The sequence below is a fragment of the Drosophila melanogaster genome, chromosome X (genome assembly GCF_000001215.4).
Source record: "Drosophila melanogaster chromosome X".
Classification (NCBI taxonomy): domain Eukaryota; kingdom Metazoa; phylum Arthropoda; class Insecta; order Diptera; family Drosophilidae; genus Drosophila; species Drosophila melanogaster.
In genome coordinates this window covers 811,011-833,762 of record NC_004354.4, presented here as the reverse complement: position 1 = coordinate 833,762, position 22,752 = coordinate 811,011, and the positions used below count along the sequence as shown (strand labels likewise).

At 40.2% G+C, this 22,752-nt stretch overlaps 1 protein-coding gene across 10 annotated transcripts in view, besides 2 other annotated features; it reads left to right on the top strand.

Annotated features, from left to right (window-relative positions):
* Positions 1-6,106: part of a mobile genetic element that runs on past the window's edge.
* CG43867 (uncharacterized protein) overlaps positions 1-22,752 on the top strand; it is a 119,759-nt gene that overhangs the window by 94,213 nt on the left and 2,794 nt on the right. For 3 of the 10 annotated variants that reach the window (NM_001297833.1, NM_001103390.2, NM_001103391.1), the window contains 8 exons: positions 11,794-13,258; positions 13,685-14,070; positions 14,130-14,552; positions 14,630-14,912; positions 14,971-15,083; positions 15,148-15,357; positions 22,074-22,169; positions 22,395-22,736. In NM_001297833.1, coding sequence (NP_001284762.1) covers positions 11,794-13,258; positions 13,685-14,070; positions 14,130-14,552; positions 14,630-14,912; positions 14,971-15,083; positions 15,148-15,357; positions 22,074-22,169; positions 22,395-22,736 — 3,318 coding nt within the window. The remainder of the gene's footprint in view (positions 1-11,793; positions 13,259-13,684; positions 14,071-14,129; positions 14,553-14,629; positions 14,913-14,970; positions 15,084-15,147; positions 15,358-22,073; positions 22,170-22,394; positions 22,737-22,752) is intronic. The other 7 variants (NM_001272178.2, NM_001272179.1, NM_001272175.1 and 4 more) reach the window with 5 other exon arrangements.
* Positions 15,868-21,441: a mobile genetic element.

The window sequence follows — 22,752 nt, the reverse complement described above, 5'->3', positions numbered from 1 at the left end:
ACCGTTTTCCTGGAATTACTAGGTTCTCTTGAAAGACTCTGCTGAATTTTGGCAATTTCTTTTTTAAGCTGATTTGGCCTGAGAATATTTGTATTTAGCCTACCGTGATTACCGATTATACGCTTTAAATGGTATTTCATTGACTTAACTCCAGCTTCCCAAATACCTCCGAAGTGAGGTCCTGCCGGGGGAATAAAATGCCAATCAATCCTGTCCTTTTCAAGCTGCGCTGCAATCGTTATATTTTCTTGTATTGCATTAAATAACTCTTGATCTAATTTTCTTGCAGCTCCTACAAAATTTGTTCCGTTGTCTGAATAGATATTGGAACATTTTCCCCGTCTAGCAATAAATCTTCTGAGTGCTGCTAAAAATGCGTCTGAAGTTAGATCGCTTACCATTTCTAAGTGTATGGCTTTGGTGGCCATGCAAACGAATACAGCAACGTATCCTTTAAATGTTTTTTGGCCACGATTTTTTGAACATTTAACATAATAAGGACCTGCGTAATCTATTCCAGTATTAAGAAACGGGAATGTCATCGTCACTCTATATTTTGGCAAGTTACCCATTATTTGCTGAGCTGTATTTTGTTTATACCTTGCACACGTTACACATTCTCTTAAATACTTTTTCAACGAATTTTTCAACCCGAAAATCCAATACTTTCTTTGGATATAGTTTCGCATTAGGTTTATCCCTCCATGCAATGTTTCCTTATGAGCATTTTTTATTAATAAGCTTGTTAGGTGGCATTTTTCTAAAATGATTGGATGTTTAACATTAAATTCTGCATTGGAATTTTGCAATCTTCCTCCAACTCTTAGAACCCCATCCTTGTCCAAAAATGGATTCAATGACAATATTTTATTATTTGTCTTGATTTCCTTTTTGATTTTAAGGCACTTTATCTCTTGCCTAAACTGGTATTCTTGTTGTTTCTTAATAACAACTGTTTCCGCTATTCTTATCTCCTTTACTGAAATAATTGATGAATAGGCTTTATTTCTTGTTTTCATCTGCACGAATCTATTTATGTATGCTATTATACGTATAAGTTTTTCTATACTGGAATACCTTTCTATTAATTCGTAAATAGGATCATCTATTTTGTCATTTAATACCGTATTTATTAAGACAGGTTCTTCTACAGACTGCTGCCGAGGCCAAAGTTCTTTTGGGTCTGCTAGCCATTTCGGACCTTTCCACCAAAAATCACAGTTGATCAACTGGTTAGAATCCACTCCCCTGGATGCTAAATCTGCTGGATTATCCTCTGACTTAACATGATTCCATTCAGTATTTTTTAATTTCCGAATGTCATCCGTTCTTCTTTTTATAAATTTGATCTTACTTTGACCACTGTTAATCCATGCTAAGGTAATCGTGGAATCACTCCAAGCATAGATCTCCATTATATTGTCAATTGATCCTTTTAGTCTTTGGATTAATTCACTAAGCAGGTGAGCTGCACACAGCTCGAGTTTGGGAATTGTCTTCCTATTTTTTATAGGGTTGACTCTACTTTTGCTAGCTATTATATTAACATGAGGTCCTACTTTAGCATAGACTACTGCAGCATATGCTTTTTCGGAGGCGTCCGCAAATCCGTGAATCTGAATGACTGAAGAACTGTTTGAATTAATCCACCTTGGGATTCGAATATTCTCTAACAATAATAAATTTTCTTTATATTTTTCCCAATAATTTTTATCTTCTATGGATAATTCCTGATCCCATTCACTTTTATTTATCCAAAGTTTTTGAATAAAAAGTTTTCCTGAAACCGTGACTGGTGCCAACCATCCTAACGGATCAAATATTTTTGCTAGCGTTGATAACACAACGCGCTTATTTATATTTTTTGATTCATCATTACAATTTACGCTGAACTTAAATAAATCCTTTTGAGGTTCCCATTTTAGTCCTAAAGTTTTAACACATTCATTTTCGATAATATTGAGAACCTTATTGTCCCCTGTGTCCTCCACAGTGGTTAATATTTTGGAATTGTTGGAAATCCATTTCCTTAAGTTGAATCCAACTTTCTGCAATTCATGGGGAATTAATGTTATTAATTTATTAGCTTCTTCTACCGAATCAGCTCCAGTCATTAGGTCATCCATATAGAAATCATTCCTAATTATTGCACTAATAACTTGGTTTTTACATTTATCTGCAATATCTACCAGAACCCTGGTAGCCAAATATGGTGCAGATGCAGTTCCGTAAGTGACTGTGGTTAATTTATATGTTTTAATTTTTTCTTTTGGAGAATTTCTCCATAAAATATATTGATATTTTTGATCATTATTATCTATTTTAATTTGTCGGTACATCTTTTCAATGTCTGCCGAAACAACAAATTCCCATTTTCTCCATTTAATAATAATGTCAAAAATATCTTTTTGAACTCGTGGCCCAACCCACATTATGTCGTTCAAACTTTTGTTATTCGTAGTTTTTGCTGAAGCATCAAAAACTACTCTCAATTTGGTCGTAAGGCTTGAATCTCTAATCACTGCCTGGTGCGGTAAAAAATATTTGCCTTCATCACTCACTTCAATCATGTGTCCTAAATCCATGTATTCATTCATGAATTTAGTGTAGTCAACCTTAAGTTTTTCATTTCTTTTTAGTTTTTTCTCCAGATTCATGTAACGAGCTATCGCTTGTTTCTTTGAATCTCCTAAGGTGACATCCTCCTTGAATGGAATTGACACAATGTATCGCCCATCTGAATCTTTTTTTGTCGTTTTGATAAATTTATTTTCACAGATTTCAGACTCGATATCATCTTTTTCTTCTTCTTCCACTTCCCAGTAGCGATCTAACTCTTTTATTTCTATTGTTGTGGCTACAATGGTTTCTTTTCCTTTGGATTTTTTACATCCAGAAACTATCCACCCGAAATCAGTTTTTTGCCCAAGGAGACCGTCTATTTTTATAACTCCATTTTGCAGAATGTGAGTATATACGTCTGCTCCAATGATTAAATCAATGCGACCCGGTTTATTAAAATCGGGGTCGGCTAATTTAAAGTTCTTCCATTTTTTCTGATCAACATTAATCGTGTTGACTGGAAGTGCCTTCATAAGTTTTGGGAGAATAATTGCTTCAATTTCTAAATTTTTCGGAGAATTTCTTATCGAAATAACCGCTTTGTGCTTGGAGATGCACGTTCCTGTGGAAGATACTCCACTTATTTCAGTATGAGACCGAAATTTTTTCAATTTTAGAATCTGTGCAGACTCTTCTGAAATAATTGTGCTTTGAGAGCCACTATCAATCAATGCTCTTAATTGTTCAAAGCCTCCATACCTCGACTTTACTTGAATCAAGGCCGTGGCCAACAAGGCTTGACCTGTTGTTCTACACGTATTCACTTTTTCTGGATTATGACCTGCAAAGTGAAGTAACGTGTGGTGAGGTTTACGACAAGTCGAACAAAGCTGCTCGCTTATACATTTTTTACCAAACGGATGCCTCAGACATCTTAGGCAAATCCCATTTTTTCTTACCCAGTCAGACCGTTCTGCTGGATTCATTATTTTAAATTTATGGCATTGAATTAAATAATGCCCTGGTAGTTTGCAATATGCACAATTGTCACTATAATTTTTATTCTTGTTATTATTAATCATTTTCTTTACAGGTTTTACTTCCTGTGAGAATGATGATATAGAATTGAGCCTTTGCTCTAAAAAGTCCATGACATCAGAAAGTGCCTGTATTTCTTTTGTCTTTTTAACATGGCTTTCATATAAATTGAGTGATTCTTTATTGAATTTCCGAAGAATTATGTGAGCGAAAATTGCATCCACATCTTCTGGTAATTGTGCCTTTAATTTTATAATATAAATTGACTCGTTAATCGTGTCAATAAATGTCTTTATTTGCTTATTGGATTCTAAATTTAAATTTGGCATATCCATAAGCCTATTCATATGATCTGAGAATATGTTTCTTTTATTCTCATATCGCTTGGTCAAAAACTCCCAAGTGGCTTCATAATTTTCTCCAGAGCCGAGCAGTAAATGAGTAACCACATTTCTGGCTTCTCCTTTTAATGCTGACTTTAGATAATTAAATTTGAGAGAAGGACTGAGATCCTCTCTCACATGTATGAGCTCTGTAAAGAGTTCATTAAAAAGATCCCATTCTTTGGAATCACCAAAGAAGGTGGGAATCTGTATTTTAGGCAGGGTTGGTAACTCCTCCGCCTTAACAACCGTCGACATTTCAGCTTTATTTATTGTGCCACTGAGTCGACTATTAATGGCTGTAAGAATATTTTGTTTGTCAAATTCAAGTTCGCTAATTTCTTCTTCGAATAGCGAACTCTCAAAATGACTATTCACCTGTTCAATCAGGTTATCTATTTTATGCCATAAAAATTCAATTTTATTTTTCCTTATTTTAAGGAAATCTGGACTACTGTCTATTAGTTTAGACGTATCTTCTAGATATACTCGAAATTGGCCAACATTATTACGAAATGCCTGCTCTACTTTTAAAGCGTTGTTTTGTGCTATACCCTCTTTTTCAGGGTGACCACGCATTTCAAGGTTTAATGTAGGGGGAGGGTTTGATTTAGGGACAGTGTTTGATTTAGGGAAAGTGTTTTCTACCGACTCGCCCTTAATTTTTTCATTTTTATTTTTAATTTTTTCTAACACCATCATTATTAAATCATACTGCTTCGCGTTAAAATATTCATGATCGACAACGCCGATCTTTAACAAATTGCTATGATTAGCAATGAAACATTTTTGAAGCTCATTTAATTTTAGAATTTCTACATCTGTTAATGTTGGTTTTACTTCCAACTTTCTAATTTCCAAAATAATTTCGGACTGCTTCTTAAGGAATTGAATAGTCTTTTCTGACATCATTTTGAAAATTTTTTGTAATTTCTTAATATATATTTTATATGTATTTATATATATATGTGTGTTTGGATAAACAGAAAATTCTTGTTTTGACTTAGCTGATGTCGTTGTTGTTGCTGCTGCTGTTGCTGTTGTTGCTGCTTCTGCTGCTGGTAGAGGCTCCTTTGAATTTGACTTCCTTCTCTTCTTTAAGGCTCCGTCGATGTTTAAAGATGATTTTTTTTTTTTTTTTTTTGGCACGTTTTATTATTTTTGTAGTCCAGTCAGATTTTTTGTTTTTTAGCCATTTATTTTGGCATTTATGCTCTTTTGGCATATACACTGCACTCTCTTTATGAGCTGATTTAATGCTATTAGAGCATTTATAAGGCACTGTTTTCAGGCACTTTTTATTTAATTAATGCTCTTTTGGCATATACACTGCACTCTCTTTTTGAGCTGATTTAATGCTATTAGAGCATTTATAAGGCACTTTTGTTATGCACTTTTTAATTTCACAATTGCTGATGTATGGCCTCAAGCACGCCTTACCACAATTTATAATGGTACACAAAGCAACCTTTAGCTATAGACTATAAGGTGCTTGTTTTAAAACATAAAAGATTCTTTTGTATCTTTTGCTTTTTATATTTATACTCTGTTCCTTACCTTTGGTAGGGGGAAACAAGAGTCACTTATTTTTGCTACCTTTAGCTGTAAGATGCTTAAAGGAGCTGGCCTTTCTCTGAGTTCCTTACCTTTGGTAGGGGGAAACTGCAGAGTCGATTAAAGGCTCGATTGACCAAATGTAAAATCCCAAATAAGAAGACTTTACTCGTTGAGTTTTTGTAAGAAACTCATTTTATTTGGAAATATCTTCGGTTTAAATAGGTGACATGAGAATCGCATCTTAAAGTAAATGGCCTACGCAGAGGCCTACGTAAATAGTCCCCGCCTTATCGAGGTCCCACGCTCGGGCACATCTGCCTATCTTGAGCGGCGAGGACCTTATCTGTGGTCTCCCACTAAGGGACTATTTTAGGAGGCGGGGAACGATCTCAAGTGACTGACTCATGTAGTGTGCACTTAAATTACATGTTTTTGAGCAATGCACCCATGTCGCCTTAGATAACAAAATCCTAAATATAATTTATCGCTCTCGATTCATTTACATAAGATATGAACGGAGCCCAAAATTGTAAGTCTTTAAATATATTCGTGTTCATGTGTGAACATCCCCCATTTCGCTAGCTATTACACTTGAATGCCTTATTTGTCATTGACCGGGCAGCGTTTTTTCGCCCACTGTTCCTGCAACAAAGGGATTTTTTCTAAATTAACAAAATGAAAATGAAGTGGCTGAATATGGGGATTTCAATACTCTTTTTCAATATCGTCAATGTTTAAATTTATAACTGGTCAGATCGATTGCCCAAAATCACTAAATAAATGATACAGCGTGATCCTCATTGAATCCTATATTATGAGTTTATTTCTCGTTGAAATCGTGTTGTATTATTATTATTGTATGTAAAAAGCACAGCGACATCAGTAACCATTTCAATTTTGTGGGCTTCCCATAATTAAAGCTATCTTTCTTTTTGGCCCCGGGCAGAGTCGGTAGTTAGTTGCCTAATGAGTTGAGTGAGCCTAAATGAAAGGGAAGCTACTTGCATTGTTGCTTGGCTCGATCGGAATAGGAACTGCTTATCCAGTGAAGCGAAAAAGGCAGAACATACACCCCCGAAACGGAAAACTGGGGAGGCACAGTCCGTAGAAAAATTTAAAGAATAAAGAATACGTATAATATGATGCCCATTACTTGCTCCGCGTCACAAACAGTTGGCGTTGATTCCCCCTTAAGACTGTGACTGGCTTTTAATTCTTTTTTGGGTTGGGCTTGGGCACGGCACAAAGCAAAATGAGCAAAGTTATTGAGAGGCAGTGAAATATAGCAGCGCATTTCTATTATTTTCATTCGGATCCAGACTTGGCTAGTGCTGCTCCTCCTGCATCCCAGAACCCGCCTCCCTCCTGTTCCTGCACCGAATGCTTCTCCTGGACGTTGTTTGCCTTTTCGCATGGCTCGAGTGCAGCCCTTGACAATGTCGCAGCGCAGTCGAGCTGAAAAATCGGAGAGAAAGCAGCTGTGAAGCTGGAAAATATTCCTGGAGTTTGGTAGCCTTAGCGACAACGTACACTGCCAGTGGCAGACGACGAGTTTGACGGGGAGTTTCGGAAGGCAGCTTTGAAGTGCTGCCCAAGTGCTCTTAAAAAGGGGAGCAAGCAAACAGGGCTATGGGCTGGCTGTCCCACTAGCTGCTGTACTTTGAAGAACCTTAAAGAACCCTGAGAGCATGTGGGCAGAACGCAGTTTTCTGCGTTAGTTTTGATGCTTCAGTTCCAAATACTCGACGAAAGGTTTAAATGCTGCAGAGCGCAGTATAAAAGTACACCCAAAGTAAGCAGCTTCCATAAATTTCGCTATATTACTGGGACCCCATCAAACGGAAGAAAATGTAAGGGAAAACAGAGCCTGGCTGCAAGTCGCGTCAAACTTTTATCAGAAGCGCGAAACTTTTGTCTTACTTTATTGTCTGGCAGATGGCGTAGCAAACTTTGCGTACTTCTTTTTTCAAAACTGATTAGGTTAAGCCGATCTGGAAACGGGCAAAAGGGGGATTTGATGAATTCCCCGGGAATGCATCAAACGGTGTCTGCATTATAAATCAGTGACAGCGGACCGCATATATAATGGGAATAAAGCAGGAAAAATGCGATGTTATAATGGATAACCTGGATGGCAAATACAAATTTCTTCTTACTCGGGCATAACAGACACATGTTCAAATTCTTATCGAGCAACAATCATAATGTGAAACTACCTACTATATTGATCAATGGGTATGCGCACGTCGAGATCACGTACTAAACCGTTCTGAAATTTCTGTTGCATGACGAAGCAGTTGAGAGGTGCTAGAAAGAAAGGACATAAACGGAGCAGCTCCAGAAGGATGCCGGGCTGCATGAAGTTGTCATGTAACTACGTTCCGGGATGTTGTGAATCCTGCGCATTTTTAATTTCAAAGCTGCCAAAACATGACGCAAATATTGACATTGACTGTAATGGAAAAATCATCCGCAGCAGACTTGTCCCCTTTCCAAAGGCAGCCTTACGGAGGAAGGTGGAGCGATTTCCAGCGGCAACGGAGAATTGATCCCCGATGAAGGGACTAATACCCGTTTGGGTATTAGCTGAAAGATAAACGCAACGAAGCAGGTTTTGAAGACTAGCGTACATCTTTTCTCAAAAATTAAGCACTTAGTTTGGATCAGGTGTACAAAAAAATAGAATCAGGATCTCCATCTTAGCGGCGATGACGAAGAGCGTGTTCCCTCCCCGAATAGCTTAGTCTCAATCTAATCAATTTGTCGTTCGGTTTTTTCGTTTCTCTGTCGGAAATGCCGTCCTGTTGGGCGGGCACTCCATGACCAAACTCGATGGCTGGAAGTAAAGATATGGGGAGCGCTGCAGCTAACGATATCCAGCATATTTTGGGGGAGCTCTTGGAGTGGGTAATACCAGATAGCAGATAGCAGATAAGTGTCAGTTCTGCCAGACTGTGAGACGACTGCAGGAGAAGATGGCGCGTGCCAGGGAAGGGGCTGCGAGATGGGTTTTTCCATTTTTTCGGGGAACGAGGGCGGCAACAATGTTTTATGGAGTGTTTTCTTGAGTGACTCTGCCGTATTCCTACGTTTTGCCGTGCTCTTGTTTTCCTCAAGCGGCTGCCACTTTGTTGACTATAAATAACAACGGAATCATGACTCCAAATTAAACGTTGCAGGAGGAAAAGGGAGCGGGCCACTGCGATAAGGCCAGAGAGCAGGAGGCTGTGTGCCCAAGAAGTTGGAGTTGAAACGCAAGTAATGGAAAAATATATGTACATATGTATGTATATACAGGAAAAATAAATGGGATTAAGCAGTAGAGGAAGTGGCCGAAATCCCATAGAAGATGGATTTTGTTTGATCAGTGCCACAATTTTGAGGTGTATTAACAAATTGCCCGACAAGGGCATCGAATTAGTTGTCCGGGAACGATGGGAATACTTTTGGTCTTCACAAGTCACCGAATTTGCATGCCCTTTACGCATCATATTCAAGACATTATTTCTTCATCAGCTAGAGCCCTTCAACAGCAACAGCTTCTTCAGTATAGGCAGATTAATCATCGTTACACTAATGGGCTGATAGAGGACACCTCCCACTGAGATGACACTTTCAGCCAGCAAAGTGACTCACTGCCCCCTTCCGGTTCAGTCTGGCCATAATGGCGGATTGTCGTTAGTCATCTGCTGAGTAGCAGCGCAGAAGCCCAGGAAATCCCACTTCGGTCACCCAGCCAGCCCCACTTAATTGCGTCTGCTCATTTAGTCATAAAACCCGGATGCAAGCTTGGCCAGAAAACAGGGCGATGTGAGTGTTGGGGGAGCAGCTGCAATCTGGCCACGCGATGGAGGGAGACTCTCCGCCAGTTTAGCCTTAGCCCAGCAAATTCAATTCAAATTTTATTCAAATGCTCGCTTATTCATTCATCTTTTTATCGTCTTTAGCTCAGCTTTCGGAATTTATTTTATTGAGCACATTTTTCTGGCAGCTTCCACGGAACGCACCCGCCTTCCAGCCCTCCTAGCCCATTTCGAAGCTCCTTCTCGAAGTCTTCTCCGTTCGGCGTAATCCGATTGTGCGTTGGGGCAAATTATTGTCGGGGTTTCTCTGCTTCTCCTTCATATTATTGCCTCAGAAGGGAACTTACGGCAATATGTGCGATTTATGTTAAGTGGCAGACACTGCATTTACTATTTGTTGGGGGCCATGCCCTGTGCACCGGGCAATAAAAATGTCATTCTGCAATAGAAAAGAGCCCTTAAATTTGCTTTTTGTGAAAGCTGCGAACTTGTCTTTTCAAAATCAGTTGCCTGAATATCTATCGTTGAGCATGTGAACGGAACCAATAAACAAGCTTTTATTTCAAATAACCTACAGGACCAAAATACATAAGGAAAAATATAATATGTATTTCATTTTAAATCGAACTGTGTGTGGTGAAAGTGCCACACCGCTTTTCGCATAAAACAATCCCAGGCGCCACCCCTCTGCAGATCGCAAATCCTACAACGAAAATGGCTAGGATTTGGCTGTCTGGCTGACAGGACACAGATACCCATAGAACCATCGAAAGCAGCTGTGTCTGCGAATCTAGAAAACGCATGTAGATAAAGTCAACTTACTGTCTCAGCGCCCTCGTCCTCGCCACTCGCACTACTCCCATTTTAGCGCATTCGATTGGTTTTTTTTTTTTTTTTGTTTGTTTTTGGGGCTCAAAGTTTCACACGCCTAAATGCAGGCAATTCATTCGATTCATTTTATGGCGAGAAGACGACAAGAAGAGCCGAAGGAGCCGAGGAGCAGACAAGTTTTTCGGGTCTGAACTTTGCTGTTTGGGCCATTAAACAAGGCATTGCCAGCGGTCCTTTGGCATCGCGCGGTTTAGGCGCAGCCCGATTTCATGGCTCAAGTTTCATGAAACTTGCTCGCTTCTCTGTGATTTTCCCCTTTTTATGCGTTTAAGATTTCAGCGCTTTACCAAATTCAACTTGAGGCGCGGGAGATAGTTAGCCTCCAAGTTTCTGGCCAGGCAGGATTATATTCAGCTATTTTTTTCCGCCACCCGAACTGCCATACACTTTTTCCAGCATTTGCACTTTGCATGTGCTTAACTCTTGTCTATTGTACTCTGCTCGAGCTGCTGCACACGGCGTACCCCATTACCAATAAGTAATCTCCTCCCAGATGCTTGCTCGGCTCCCTTCCTGTGAATCCGTCCCGTGGAACGTGGAATGACAGGCATAAACTTTGGCATTATAGATAGACCAGAAAAGTTGGGGTTGAGCAAGGGTGCGGGAGACTTTCAGGCGGAGGACTAGCAGGGCTTCGGCCGTTTTTAGATGCAGCCTATTTTTGGCAGTCTATTTACTTTTAACCAAATGGCTACCTAGTGACATGCTCATAAACCCTTAGCCCTCTTTCCACTCTAATCACATTTGAAAGAAACAATTGACCCATTTGGGATGCACAAACTCAACTGGCAACTAAAAATGCATTTGGAGTCACCACTGAAATGAAGGGAATACATTGTGGATCCTTGTTTCTCCTCGAGAAAAATCCTTTTGCTTCGATTGCCTCTCCCCGCACGCCTTCTGCACATCCTCCTTTCCGTATCCCTCATCCCACTTGTCCCACTTCTTAACCCTGTGAACCTTTCCACCCAACCACCTTCTACCCTTATATGCTTTCCGGCTTTGTTTAGTTGTCAGTTTGGTTTCCTGGCGTGCCAAATGAAGTTATTTCTTTCCTGTCTTCCTCTTCTTCTTTATCGTGTTCTCCGTGGCAGTTGCATTACTTGCAAATTGTTGTGTAACCATAAAAATACTTATTTCCTGGGGCGATGGCATGTGCCGAGCTCATTCCTTGGCCATTTCTACAAATAGTGCCACTGCCTCTGCTATTTTCTGTGAAACTGCAGTCGGGTGTTAAATGGTCTCCACCATCTGCCTCTTAATTACACAAGTTCCTGCCAGAACAAGAGCCCCGCTCAATGGTGGAATTCCGGATAATCGAACACCCTTTGCAGGTGTCCTAATGGTTAAATGCTGTATATAATATTAGTGGAGAATATCTGTCTTTTCCACCAGCAGCAGCTAATCCCCTGGGCTGCTGCGTATATGTGTAGCTATTAGACTCTGTCCTGAACTTTGTCGTGACTTGGTGTGAATTTAATTTAATTTGAAAAAGTTTGCTCTGTGAGCAGTTGGCAACTCGAGTAACCTTTTGCTTTCTTTCCCTTACCTGTTTTCAGGTGCGTGCCATGGAGCAGCGGCTGAGTGAGTGGCCCAAGCCACCGCCTCAGCAAGCTCAGCATCCGCACTCACACTCGCATCCGCACCAGCCAATCCCCAGTCATCCGCAGGAGCAACAGGCCAAGAACCATTGTTCTCCCAGCCATCAGGCAAGTGGAGGTGCAACAGCAGGAGCAGCAGGATCGGGCTTACCGCCCACCCAGGAAACTGAGAAAACCATCACGTCTCTGGAGATCCAAGTGGAGGAACAGCGACAACTGCGACTGCACGACGCGCGACAAATCGAAGCCAAGGCTGCCAAGATCAAGGAGTGGGTGAACAACAAGCTTCGCGATCTCGAGGAGCAGAACCAGCTGCTGCGTGAGCAGAACGTCAAGTGCAATCAGCAGTTGGAGTTGCTCAAGAATCACATAGCCAATCAATCCCAGCGGCATAGCATTGTGGGACCAGTGCGGAACAGCCTAAGCCTAGACGTCCAGGATTTTACCGGGTCCGGGTCGAATCCTGAACATCGGAGGAGAAGCGAAAGCCTAGATCCCCAGGAGATCATCGGCCGGCCGTTGACCAGCTCATATCCCCATCACCAGCACAGGAGAAACCTTTCGATGGAGCCCCAGGAACTGGAACGAAATCTGGTGGCCGCGGTAGATGGGTTAACCCTGGCTCCCTTGTCCAGCATCTCCAACAAAGCACCGGGAGGAGTCCCCACTGAATCTGGGGTAGTTACCAGGCCAGACAGCTCAGATACAGATACTGCCCATGATTATGCAGAGATTTACACACCATCCTGCGAAAAGCTTCCCGCCTGGATGAAGAACAACCCGGCTCTCATGGCCAGTGGTGGAAATTCCAGTACTACCACAACCACCACCAGTGAGCTGGGTGTCCCACGGCCTCCGACACCACCCCTGCATCGGTTCCCCAGCTGGGAAGCAAAGATATACCAGGTGGCGAACGATGGACTGGCGGGAGCTGGAACAGGAACAAGTACCGCTGAAAGTACGGCCAGCCAGGAACCAGATATCCAAGACGGGATGGGAACCAATCTCTCCAATGGCCGGCGACATGGCCACGGTCATGGATCAGGAACTGGAATCGGAACCGGGGATGGACACGGTACCCTGGGTAGCACGCCGGGAACTCCGCTGCCACCGTCGAGGCAACAACAAACCGCCAGCGGCGGCTTCTGTGATATATCCGTGCCCGTTTACGCAACGGTTAAGGGTAGAGCCTCGCAAATCCGCTCGATGCCATTTACGGGCGATTCGAGCGACGACTCCAGTGACGGGGAGGACCATGCGGTTATGCTCACCCACCACTCGCACAACTCCTCAAGCACGGATAATACGGAGACCTCAACCTCCGGCAGCGCATCGAGCCCCTCGAAGAGCCTAAAGACTTCCTCAAGTTTGAGTCCGGCTAAGCGAAGTGGTTCAGAGAGTCCGAAGAATGCGAAGGCGCGTGGTATGTTCCATTACTATTTATTCCCCTGTCCAACCCTTTCGGCTGATACCCCAGCGTAGTGTTGCCCTATTAGTACGTTGCCCTTTATTGGGTTGCGGTAATATTGAACTAACACCAACTTGACGCACCAACACTAATTAACACATACCTAATATATTGACTCGTAACCTCCAAGCTCCTTGCTTCCTAATCCCAAGAACCCTTTGAAGTTTTAGTATTATACAGTTTTCCAACCCCTTTTGATCTCCCGTATCCGTAACCAGTCTACAACTTACCTGCTTTCTAGCTATTCCTTAGAGGACATCCCGAAATAATTGAAAAATCTAATTATGTGTTCTAACAATTTGCGATTCTAACCACTTTTGCCATCAAACAACCATTGCCAACCGAATAAAAAAATGACCGCCATTAACCCATACACCGCAGTCCACATCCAATCACGCACATCCACCACGCCCTCCAGCCGCATTAACCAGCATCTCCAACCATCGCAACACCAACACCACACACTGTCCAACCAAAATCATGGCCACCAGCTGGGGGCCTACACGGTGACGCCTTCGAGTGGACAGTTGAGTCTACCACGCTATCACGCCAATGCCCTTCAGCCCGGCAGCCTTCCCTCCCCTCTCCAGCACATGCGAGGCACAGTAATTTCAGATCTCTCCTTTGAATCAGGCCTCTCGGATGACTACGCTTTGCCCCCCGACGCCGTATCAGAGTCCACATGCATGGATGCCTCGATGCCATCGCTGCTTATGCGACAGTCCTACGTGGATTCGCCCAGCAAGAAGATCGAGTCGCTGGAGAAGGTGAGTGTACTGCTGATCATCTTCAATGTGATATTGTTTGACCGCTGACCGTTTTGTAGATGGGTCACTTGGCGAAGCTAGGTGGCAAGTTGAAGACTTGGCGCAAGCGCTGGTTCGTTTTGAAAAACGGCTCCCTCAACTACTGGAAGAGTCAGCACGACGTGCAGCGAAAGCCACAGGGTCAAATTCAACTAGATGAGGTTTGTCGAATCAATCGTGCGGAGGGAGCCTCCACCTTCGAGATAGACACGGGCAAAAAGGTCTACTACCTCACCGCGGACTCGCACGCCACTATGGACGATTGGATCCGGGTGCTCCAGAACGTGCAGCGGAGGAATGCCACCAAGCTGCTGCTCAGTCGCGACGACCAGAAGCCCACCGTGCAAGGCTGGGTGACCAAGGTGAAAAACGGTCATCCCAAGAAGTGTTGGTGTGTGCTGCTAGGCAAGATGTTTCTCTACTTCAAGGCTCCGGCAGAGACGGTAAGCAAACATTCGATAGATATGTACATATGTATATATATATATTACTTACTGTATATATTACTTACCTCTGACAGAATCCCCTTGGCCAAATCAATATGCGAGATGCCCGAGTTGAGGAGGTTGAACACGTTTCTGACTCTGATTCCGAGGAGCGAGAGGACGCCGCACAAGATCAGGCTAGACTCACAGTTGCCATCTATCCAGCGCACCAGGGACCAACTTACCTGATCCTTTCCGGCAAACCGGAGCGAGATAACTGGCTCTATCACCTAACTGTCGTTTCTGGCGGCGGCCCAAGTGCTGGCACACAGTACGAACAGCTTGTCCAGAAGCTCATGGAGACCGACGGCGATCCTAGTAAGTTTTGAATGCAAAGATGCCAGTCACAAAACATTTAAACCCTCCATATTTGTAGACTGTGTTCTGTGGCGCCATCCCATACTACTGCACACCAAAGACACCATTACGGCCCCGCTTTCCTCTATGCACACGGAAACCATGCAGCCTGAGGCCATCAAGCTCTTCAAGGTGAGTGCGTCCATCGTAAAGTGAAGCCATTGTAATCCAATGAATGTTTCCCATACCGGCACAGAGCATTCAGCTGTTTATGTCGGTGGCTGTCAACCAGCCGGGCATCGACTACCATGTGGTGCTCGCCCAGAATGCCCTGCAACATGCGTTGGATATGCCCGAGCTACAGACGGAAATGATCTGCATCCTGATCAAGCAGACCTCCCGCCACTTGGGCCAGAAGCTCAGTGTGGGCGTCCAGGTAAACAAGAAGCTGGGCAAGCAAACGCGCGTAAGTTTTTCAGTTGCAAAGCTTCTTATGTCCTTAAAAAATCTTCCTTCCCCGCTCCTGCATCCCCTTGTATATGTTTAGTTGAATGTCCTTGGTTTTTTGTGTAGATATTCCTCCCTAATTCCTCATTAACAACTTGCAATAACAGCCCAAGAGAGTTTCGCACAAGGTGGGAACTGTACCACGGGTACAGTCACCACTAATGCCTCAAATAGGTATACTTTTAGCCCTAAAGTATGTATTGCCAGCCAAAAAAAGCTTTGCTTCAAGGAACCAGCTTACAAACGGTTTATTTACAATATCATATATAAGCATAATTAACAATATATCAAACATACATAGCAAACACTATCAGCTAACAGTATTTTCTGGATGTGCATGCTAAACTAAACCTAACCTAATCTAGCCTCTTACTTTTCAGTAACTCGCTTGGTTTTCAGTTTTCCTTTAGTACCTCAGACAACAAATTTCCCCCATAACTGTCAGAAATGTCTCTGTATGTACATATATAGTAAAATTGTTGTTTTATTTATGAGTCGAACTAATGTCCCGTCAGTTGACTAAGGACAACGCCAAGAAATAAAAAATAGTTTTTAGGAGAAATAGTTTCACGACTTTATTCTTTGGATCTCAGCTTAAGACTAAAAATCAAATGCAAATTGGATTGAGGAGAAGCCTCAGTATTTGAACAATATTTGTATTTCGGGAGAGCCTCGCTCTTGGGTTCTTAAGATTAGGTAGCGTTGAAAGAGGGCAGTCAAATCTGCTTAGGTCAGGCTTTAGGATGTTTACAAGAACGGCTGCGCTGCCAAAGATAAACGAATGCTGCGCAGCTGGGATACATTATGGAAAATTACTGATTTCCTTGAAATAATGGAAGTGGCTGGTTTGGACCACCCAAATACGTCACTCCCCTTCCCTTAAAGAGAAGCCTATACTTGGGCTGGGATTGATGGATATAGTGTGGGAAATGGAGTTTCTTCTATTTCTGTTTGTTGTGGTGTGTTTTGATTTTGATTTTTTCTTATTTTAAGTTTTGCATACAGCATCATAAATGGTTTAAATGATACATATCTTAAATATGAGTACAACAAAATTAGTGCGATTATTACAATGATCATTTGTATGTAAAGTGTAATATTGTTCTCTGAAATCATCTCAACAATGTCGTTGTGTTTTACAATTTTTATTTTTGTTATATTAAGTGGTGTGTATAGTGGTGTCAAATCTATTTCTGGTTCTAACAGATTTTCACTTAAAATTATATTATTGATTTCTATTTTGCATTGCGTTACTCTTATCATTTTGTTTCCTTCTATTTTTATTTTATTAATTGAATTTTGGCAATTTTGGTTAAGAATTGTTTGGGTTAAGTTCCAGGTTACAATTGTGTTTGGTTCTATGTATTTTATTATTTCGTTCGTGTGTACTGGCTTAAAATTACAAATTGGATTTAAGTGTTTAATAATATTGGTGACACATTCATTTTTTACTTCTTTATTTTCGGTATTATAAACTTTATTTTCTTTTTCAAAATATGATTGTGTGTCTGTGTAATCTAGCTGATAGCCGTTGGAGTCTGGGTAAGGAATTATTTTAATTGTGCTTATTAGTGAAAGGTAAATGGGTATGTGGGATATGATTAATACTTGGTTATCATTGTAGTTAATCCAAGTGGATGTTTTAATGTTCAAAATGTTTTGGCCAAATTGCATATGTTGCATTCGTTTATTATATTCTGAATTAATAGTTGGCTATTTGGAAAGAAGTGATTTTCTTTAAATAATTTTGTCATTTTCTGTATACCAGGGTGTAAAAGTTTTTCATGTGATTGAAGTATGATTTCTTTGAATTCGGCGTATGAACCAACGTTCTTTAATAGGAAAAGACTGCGAATTACTTTTGTGTAGGTGGTATTAACAATTTCTATGTGTGCTCTTTGAATAATTTCAAAATCTACATCGCTCTCAATATAAATGGTAATGTTTCTATGGATAAAGTGATCGAGTAAAATTTGTTTGGCCTTTTCAAGTGTCATTACATCATATTGAATTGTGGTAATGGAGTTACCGAATATTTTTGAATGCTCTACTTTATTTTTATCGGATTTAATAAAGATTATTTGTTTTTTGAAATAATTTATTGGTTTTTCTGTTAAATGAATAAGGTTGCTATTGTCCTCTTCTGCACTATGTTGAGTAGCTTCACTATGATGATTTTCTTCAATTTTAATTCTTGATAATGCATCGGCAACTGAATTTTCTTTCCCTTTAATATAATCTATTTTAAATTGGTATTCGCTTAATCTAACTCTCCATCTTTCTAACTTAGCATTCGGTTCCTTTAAGTTATGAAGCCATCTAAGAGGTTGATGGTCACTGGCAATGAGAAATTGTCGTCCTAGTAAATAATGTCGAAAAGTTTTTGTGGCCCAAACTATGGCAAGTAATTCTTTTTCGATAGCACTGTAATTTAATTCGTGATCGTTAAGTGTTCTACTAATAAAAGATATAGGATGACCGTTTTGAGAAAGGACAGCCCCGAGGGCCAAGTTACTTGCATCTGTGGTTAAAACAAATTTCTTTTCAAAATCAGGTAATTGTAAAATTGGGTCACGAATTATCAAAGCCTTAAGTTTTTCGAATGCCTCTATGTACTCAAGTTTTTGTGTATCTATCTTTGCTCCTTTTTTTAAGCAGCTGGTCATGGGTTTTGCTATGTCTGCGTAATTTGGAATAAATTTGCGATAATAACCTGTTAATCCAAGGAAAGCTCTTATCTCTTTTACTTTTGTCGGAATTGGGTATGAAACTATGGCTTTAACTTTAATAGGATTTGGTTTAATACCATCAGGGGTAACTATGTGACCAAGAAAGTTAGCTTCCTTTTTTAAGAACTCACATTTGTCTAGTTGCAATTTTAAATTTGCATCTGCAAGCTTTGTAAAAACTAATTGTATTGAATTTAAATGTTCTGTAAGGGATGTTGAAAAAATTATAATATCATCCAGATACACCAAACAGTGTTTGTTAAGCAACGGTCGAAGGATATTATTCATGCACCTTTGAAAAGTAGCGGGTGCATTCCTAAGGCCAAATGGCATTCGAAGGTATTCGTAATGACCGCTTTTTGTGGAGAATGCAGTTTTAGAAATTGATTCTTCGTCCATTTCTATTTGATGAAATCCCTTTGCCAGATCGATCGTTGTGAAATATTGGCATTTACCCAGTTTGCCAAGAATTTCGTCCATATTTGGAATTGGATATCTGTCAGGTATGGTTATTTCATTTAGCTTTCTATAATCAATTACTACCCTGTACTTATTTACGCCAGAAGCATCCGGTTTCTTTGGTACGACCCAAGTAGGACTATTGTATGGAGAATTACTTTCCCTAATTAATCCCTGATTCAGCATTTCCTGTACTTGGTTTTCTACTTCGATTTCGTGTGTTTGCGCAAGTGGGTATTGTTTCGAATAAATTGGGGAGTTATGTGTTGTATTTAGTACGTGTTTAATTGTATTTGTAAATGTTAATTTCTCTCCCTCCTTATATTCAAGATTTCTAAATTTATTTAACAAGCCTTTTAACTTAAAAGTTTCCTCCTGATTTAGGTGATCTAATCGAAACTGTGAAAAATCTAATTTTTTTATTGATTCCTGATCTGAGCTTGCAATTGATTCTGGTGTCCTTTGGATATACAAATTTTGGTTTCTTTCGGATTCTGAAGTAATTAATTTGTATGTTTGATCAAAAAGGGTAACTGTATCATTTTTGTAATTAATAACTGATTGAGCATTTTTCAACAATTTTCTGCCAATTAGCATATCGTAATTATTAGAAAATCTGTGCACATAAAATGGTTCGGTTTTTTTGAAAATACTATTTCTGGGTAACATAATCAAGTCGTTCAAGGTAATAGGGCCATTTGATGTTAGAACTTCACATCTACTATTTTGAATGGGAAGACAAAATATATTTTCATTGATCATATTAATTGTTGATCCTGTGTCTAGAAGGCATTTGTATGAGCGCCCTTTGTATACTATTTTTATGTATTCGTATTTTCCGGGGCTGTTAACCGAAAATTTTCGTTTAGTTCAGAATTATTTTGGTTTTGTTTGTTATTAATTTGTACAGATTGGACTTGTTGTTGCCCTTCATTAATGAAGCTATGATTTTGATACGGATTGTATTGATTTTGGTTAAAATACTGTTGCTCGTAATAATTAGGTTGGACTTGTTCGAATTCATGCGCGTCTTGGAATCTAATTTCGTCAATAGACATTTTAGTTTGTTCACTGTCCGATGGTCTTAGTCGTTTAGTAATCGGGAAGTTAGTATTTTTATATGTAGAGGGTTGTTGTAGTCGAGGGTATGTATTTCCTCTAAAATGCGTTGTTTGGGGAAATTGGACTTTGTTGGGATATTGTTGGAAATGATTTTTTTGAATAATGGGTTGTGGGTTTATGTATTGGTTGGGTCTGAAATAATTAGGTGCGTGCCACATGGGTGGGTTGTTAGTTATCTGCTGTGTATAGCTAGGTCTAAATGGTTGAATGTATTGATTAAAATTAGGTTGGAAGGGTTGGGAATATTGTGAGTAACTTGGTCGATTTTGAGTTTGAACATTTGTATTGAATTTTTGTGTTTTCGAATTCTGGTTAGAATTTGAATTTTTATTACGATATTCTGGTTTTTCATAAAATTCAAAATTAATGTGTTCTTCATAAATTCCCTCATTTTGTGCAATGGTAATTAAGGATCTTAAGTCTGTAATATCGTGATGGGCTAAAATAGTGAATAATTGTATTGGTAGTTTCCTTATCAGTATCTTAATAGATTCTTTAATACCCTGAATATAAATAAGAAAATCCGATTGGTTACCTTCCAGGTGTAGTTTCGAAATTAGTAATTGACGTCGTCTCTCCGCTTCTTCGCAGAATGCTCTTAGGCTTCCTCTGTATGGTGTCTCCCTGAAGTTCTCCAGAAGTTTGTAGTTTGGTGTTTGAATTTTAAATTCCGCGATGAGTCTTGCTTTAAGGGTAGGCCAATCTTCGATGTTCGGAAGTCCCAAAGATCGTGTAATTTGTCCGTCCAAGTTCCTTTCGATGGCTCCCAGTAGAATCCTCTGTTGTCGGACATCATTTGTTTGGTAGAGCGAAATTACGTAATCCACTCTGCTGATAAAGGTGTGAAGGGTTTCTGGATCACCCTTGAATGGCATAATGTCTTTAAGCTGCCGACGGGCTTCGGCAAGGTTTATGTCGCTCAGCGCAATAATTGGTTGTGACATTTTTATTGTAAAATTTTTAACTTTTGTGTTTTATTTTTTTGTTTTGTTTCGGATTCAATGTTATTATTATTTTTAAGCTTTCTAGTTTCACTTGTTTGTTTTTTTGTTTTGTAAATTTTTGTGTTGTATTATTAAAATTCTATATTGTTTTAATTTTTTATTTTTATATGTTGGTTTTAAAACTTAGTTGCCTTTGGACTTAATATTTTTGTTTCGTATTTCACTTCCACTTATTATTGGATAACCGAATTGGAATTATAATCCAAGTTGAAGAGTTTTCACGAATTTATTTTGGGAGATGTTTCGAGCACTGGACTATAAAATTTAACTTATTTTCCACTCGAAGGTTCTTTTTTTTCGGATACTTTTGTATCCTACCGACTGCGCCAGTAAAATTGTTGTTTTATTTATGAGTCGAACTAATGTCCCGTCAGTTGACTAAGGACAACGCCAAGAAATAAAAAATAGTTTTTAGGAGAAATAGTTTCACGACTTTATTCTTTGGATCTCAGCTTAAGACTAAAAATCAAATGCAAATTGGATTGAGGAGAAGCCTCAGTATTTGAACAATATTTGTATTTCGGGAGAGCCTCGCTCTTGGGTTCTTAAGATTAGGTAGCGTTGAAAGAGGGCAGTCAAATCTGCTTAGGTCAGGCTTTAGGATGTTTACAAGAACGGCTGCGCTGCCAAAGATAAACGAATGCTGCGCAGCTGGGATACATTATGGAAAATTACTGATTTCCTTGAAATAATGGAAGTGGCTGGTTTGGACCACCCAAATACGTCACTATATATATATATATAGCTTTCAGTACGTTACTGTATAACTTTCTATATCATCAAATGCGAAAGGGAACCAAACAGCTCATTGTATAAAGTATTTGCTGTAAATTTTACAAAATCAAAATATGAAAACATGAACCAAAAAACCACTATAATCACTTAAAACTACTGATCAGACATAACCTCTATTACGCAGCCGCCTTTAAATGACCTTTATGTTGCAGGTATTGGCAATTTAAGCTCTGTTTGGTTTTATGTTTTCCCAACGTTTATAAGGCTATCATGATTGTCCTGCTTCTTTGAACCTTTATACTTAGCTTTGAATGTGCTCTATGTCTGTGCTTAGTCTCGTTATCCTTCGCATTAAGCTTATCGAAGCAACACCGTTACACAACACTATCAACAGAAAACAACATCAAGCACATAACAAATCAAAATCACACCACCATTTTATGATGAGTAAAAAAAATTGATCAGAAATGTTCTCTGGCTTCTTCTTTTCTCCATCTTTTTGTTGCCTTACGTTGCGTTTCGAACGTTGCGTTTCCGTTGAATGTGTTTCGCGTGTAACCGAACCGAACCGAACCGAACAAAATGTTTTTCAACACTGTACAAACGACCGACCCCGAAATTTACAGCAACTACTGTTGTGCGCCACCCAAAGCCTATTCACCTGTGATACCCAACAGGCGGGCCATGCCCAAGCCAACGGCAGTTCACCCACCTCCATACAGGTATGAGGGGAAATTTATGGTCTTTCTAACCACTTTACAATACCACCTATCGGTCTACTTGCTGTACTGTAACATTCTTTGTTGTGCGAGTACAGTTGCGTTCAATTTCCGTAGACACTTAGTTAACTTTCCTAATAACCTCACTTCTACTAACTTCTACTAACTCTAATCGAACCCCTAAAGCACAATCATATCCGAACTTATTTCTGAATGATACCATTCTAGGCCCCTTCCGCCACGCCCATAATCGACTGCAAGAGCAACCCGCCCGTATACAGCTTTGTCCAGGGCTGGCAACTCCTAGCCCTGGCCGTTTCCCTATTTGTTCCGCGTTCGAGCCGCCTTTTGTGGTACCTCAAGCTTCATCTGTCCCGGAATGCCGATACCAAAACTGAGACGGGCAAGTATGCTGCCTACTGCGAGCGTGCTTTAGAAAGGACCTTAAAGAATGGAGGCCGCGAGACGAAGCCTTCGCGGATGGAAGTGTTGTCGATTCTGCTGAAAAATCCGTATCACCACTCCTTGCCGCACGCTATTCCAGTGCATATGATGAACAGCACGTACCAGGTGAGCTGTTGATTAT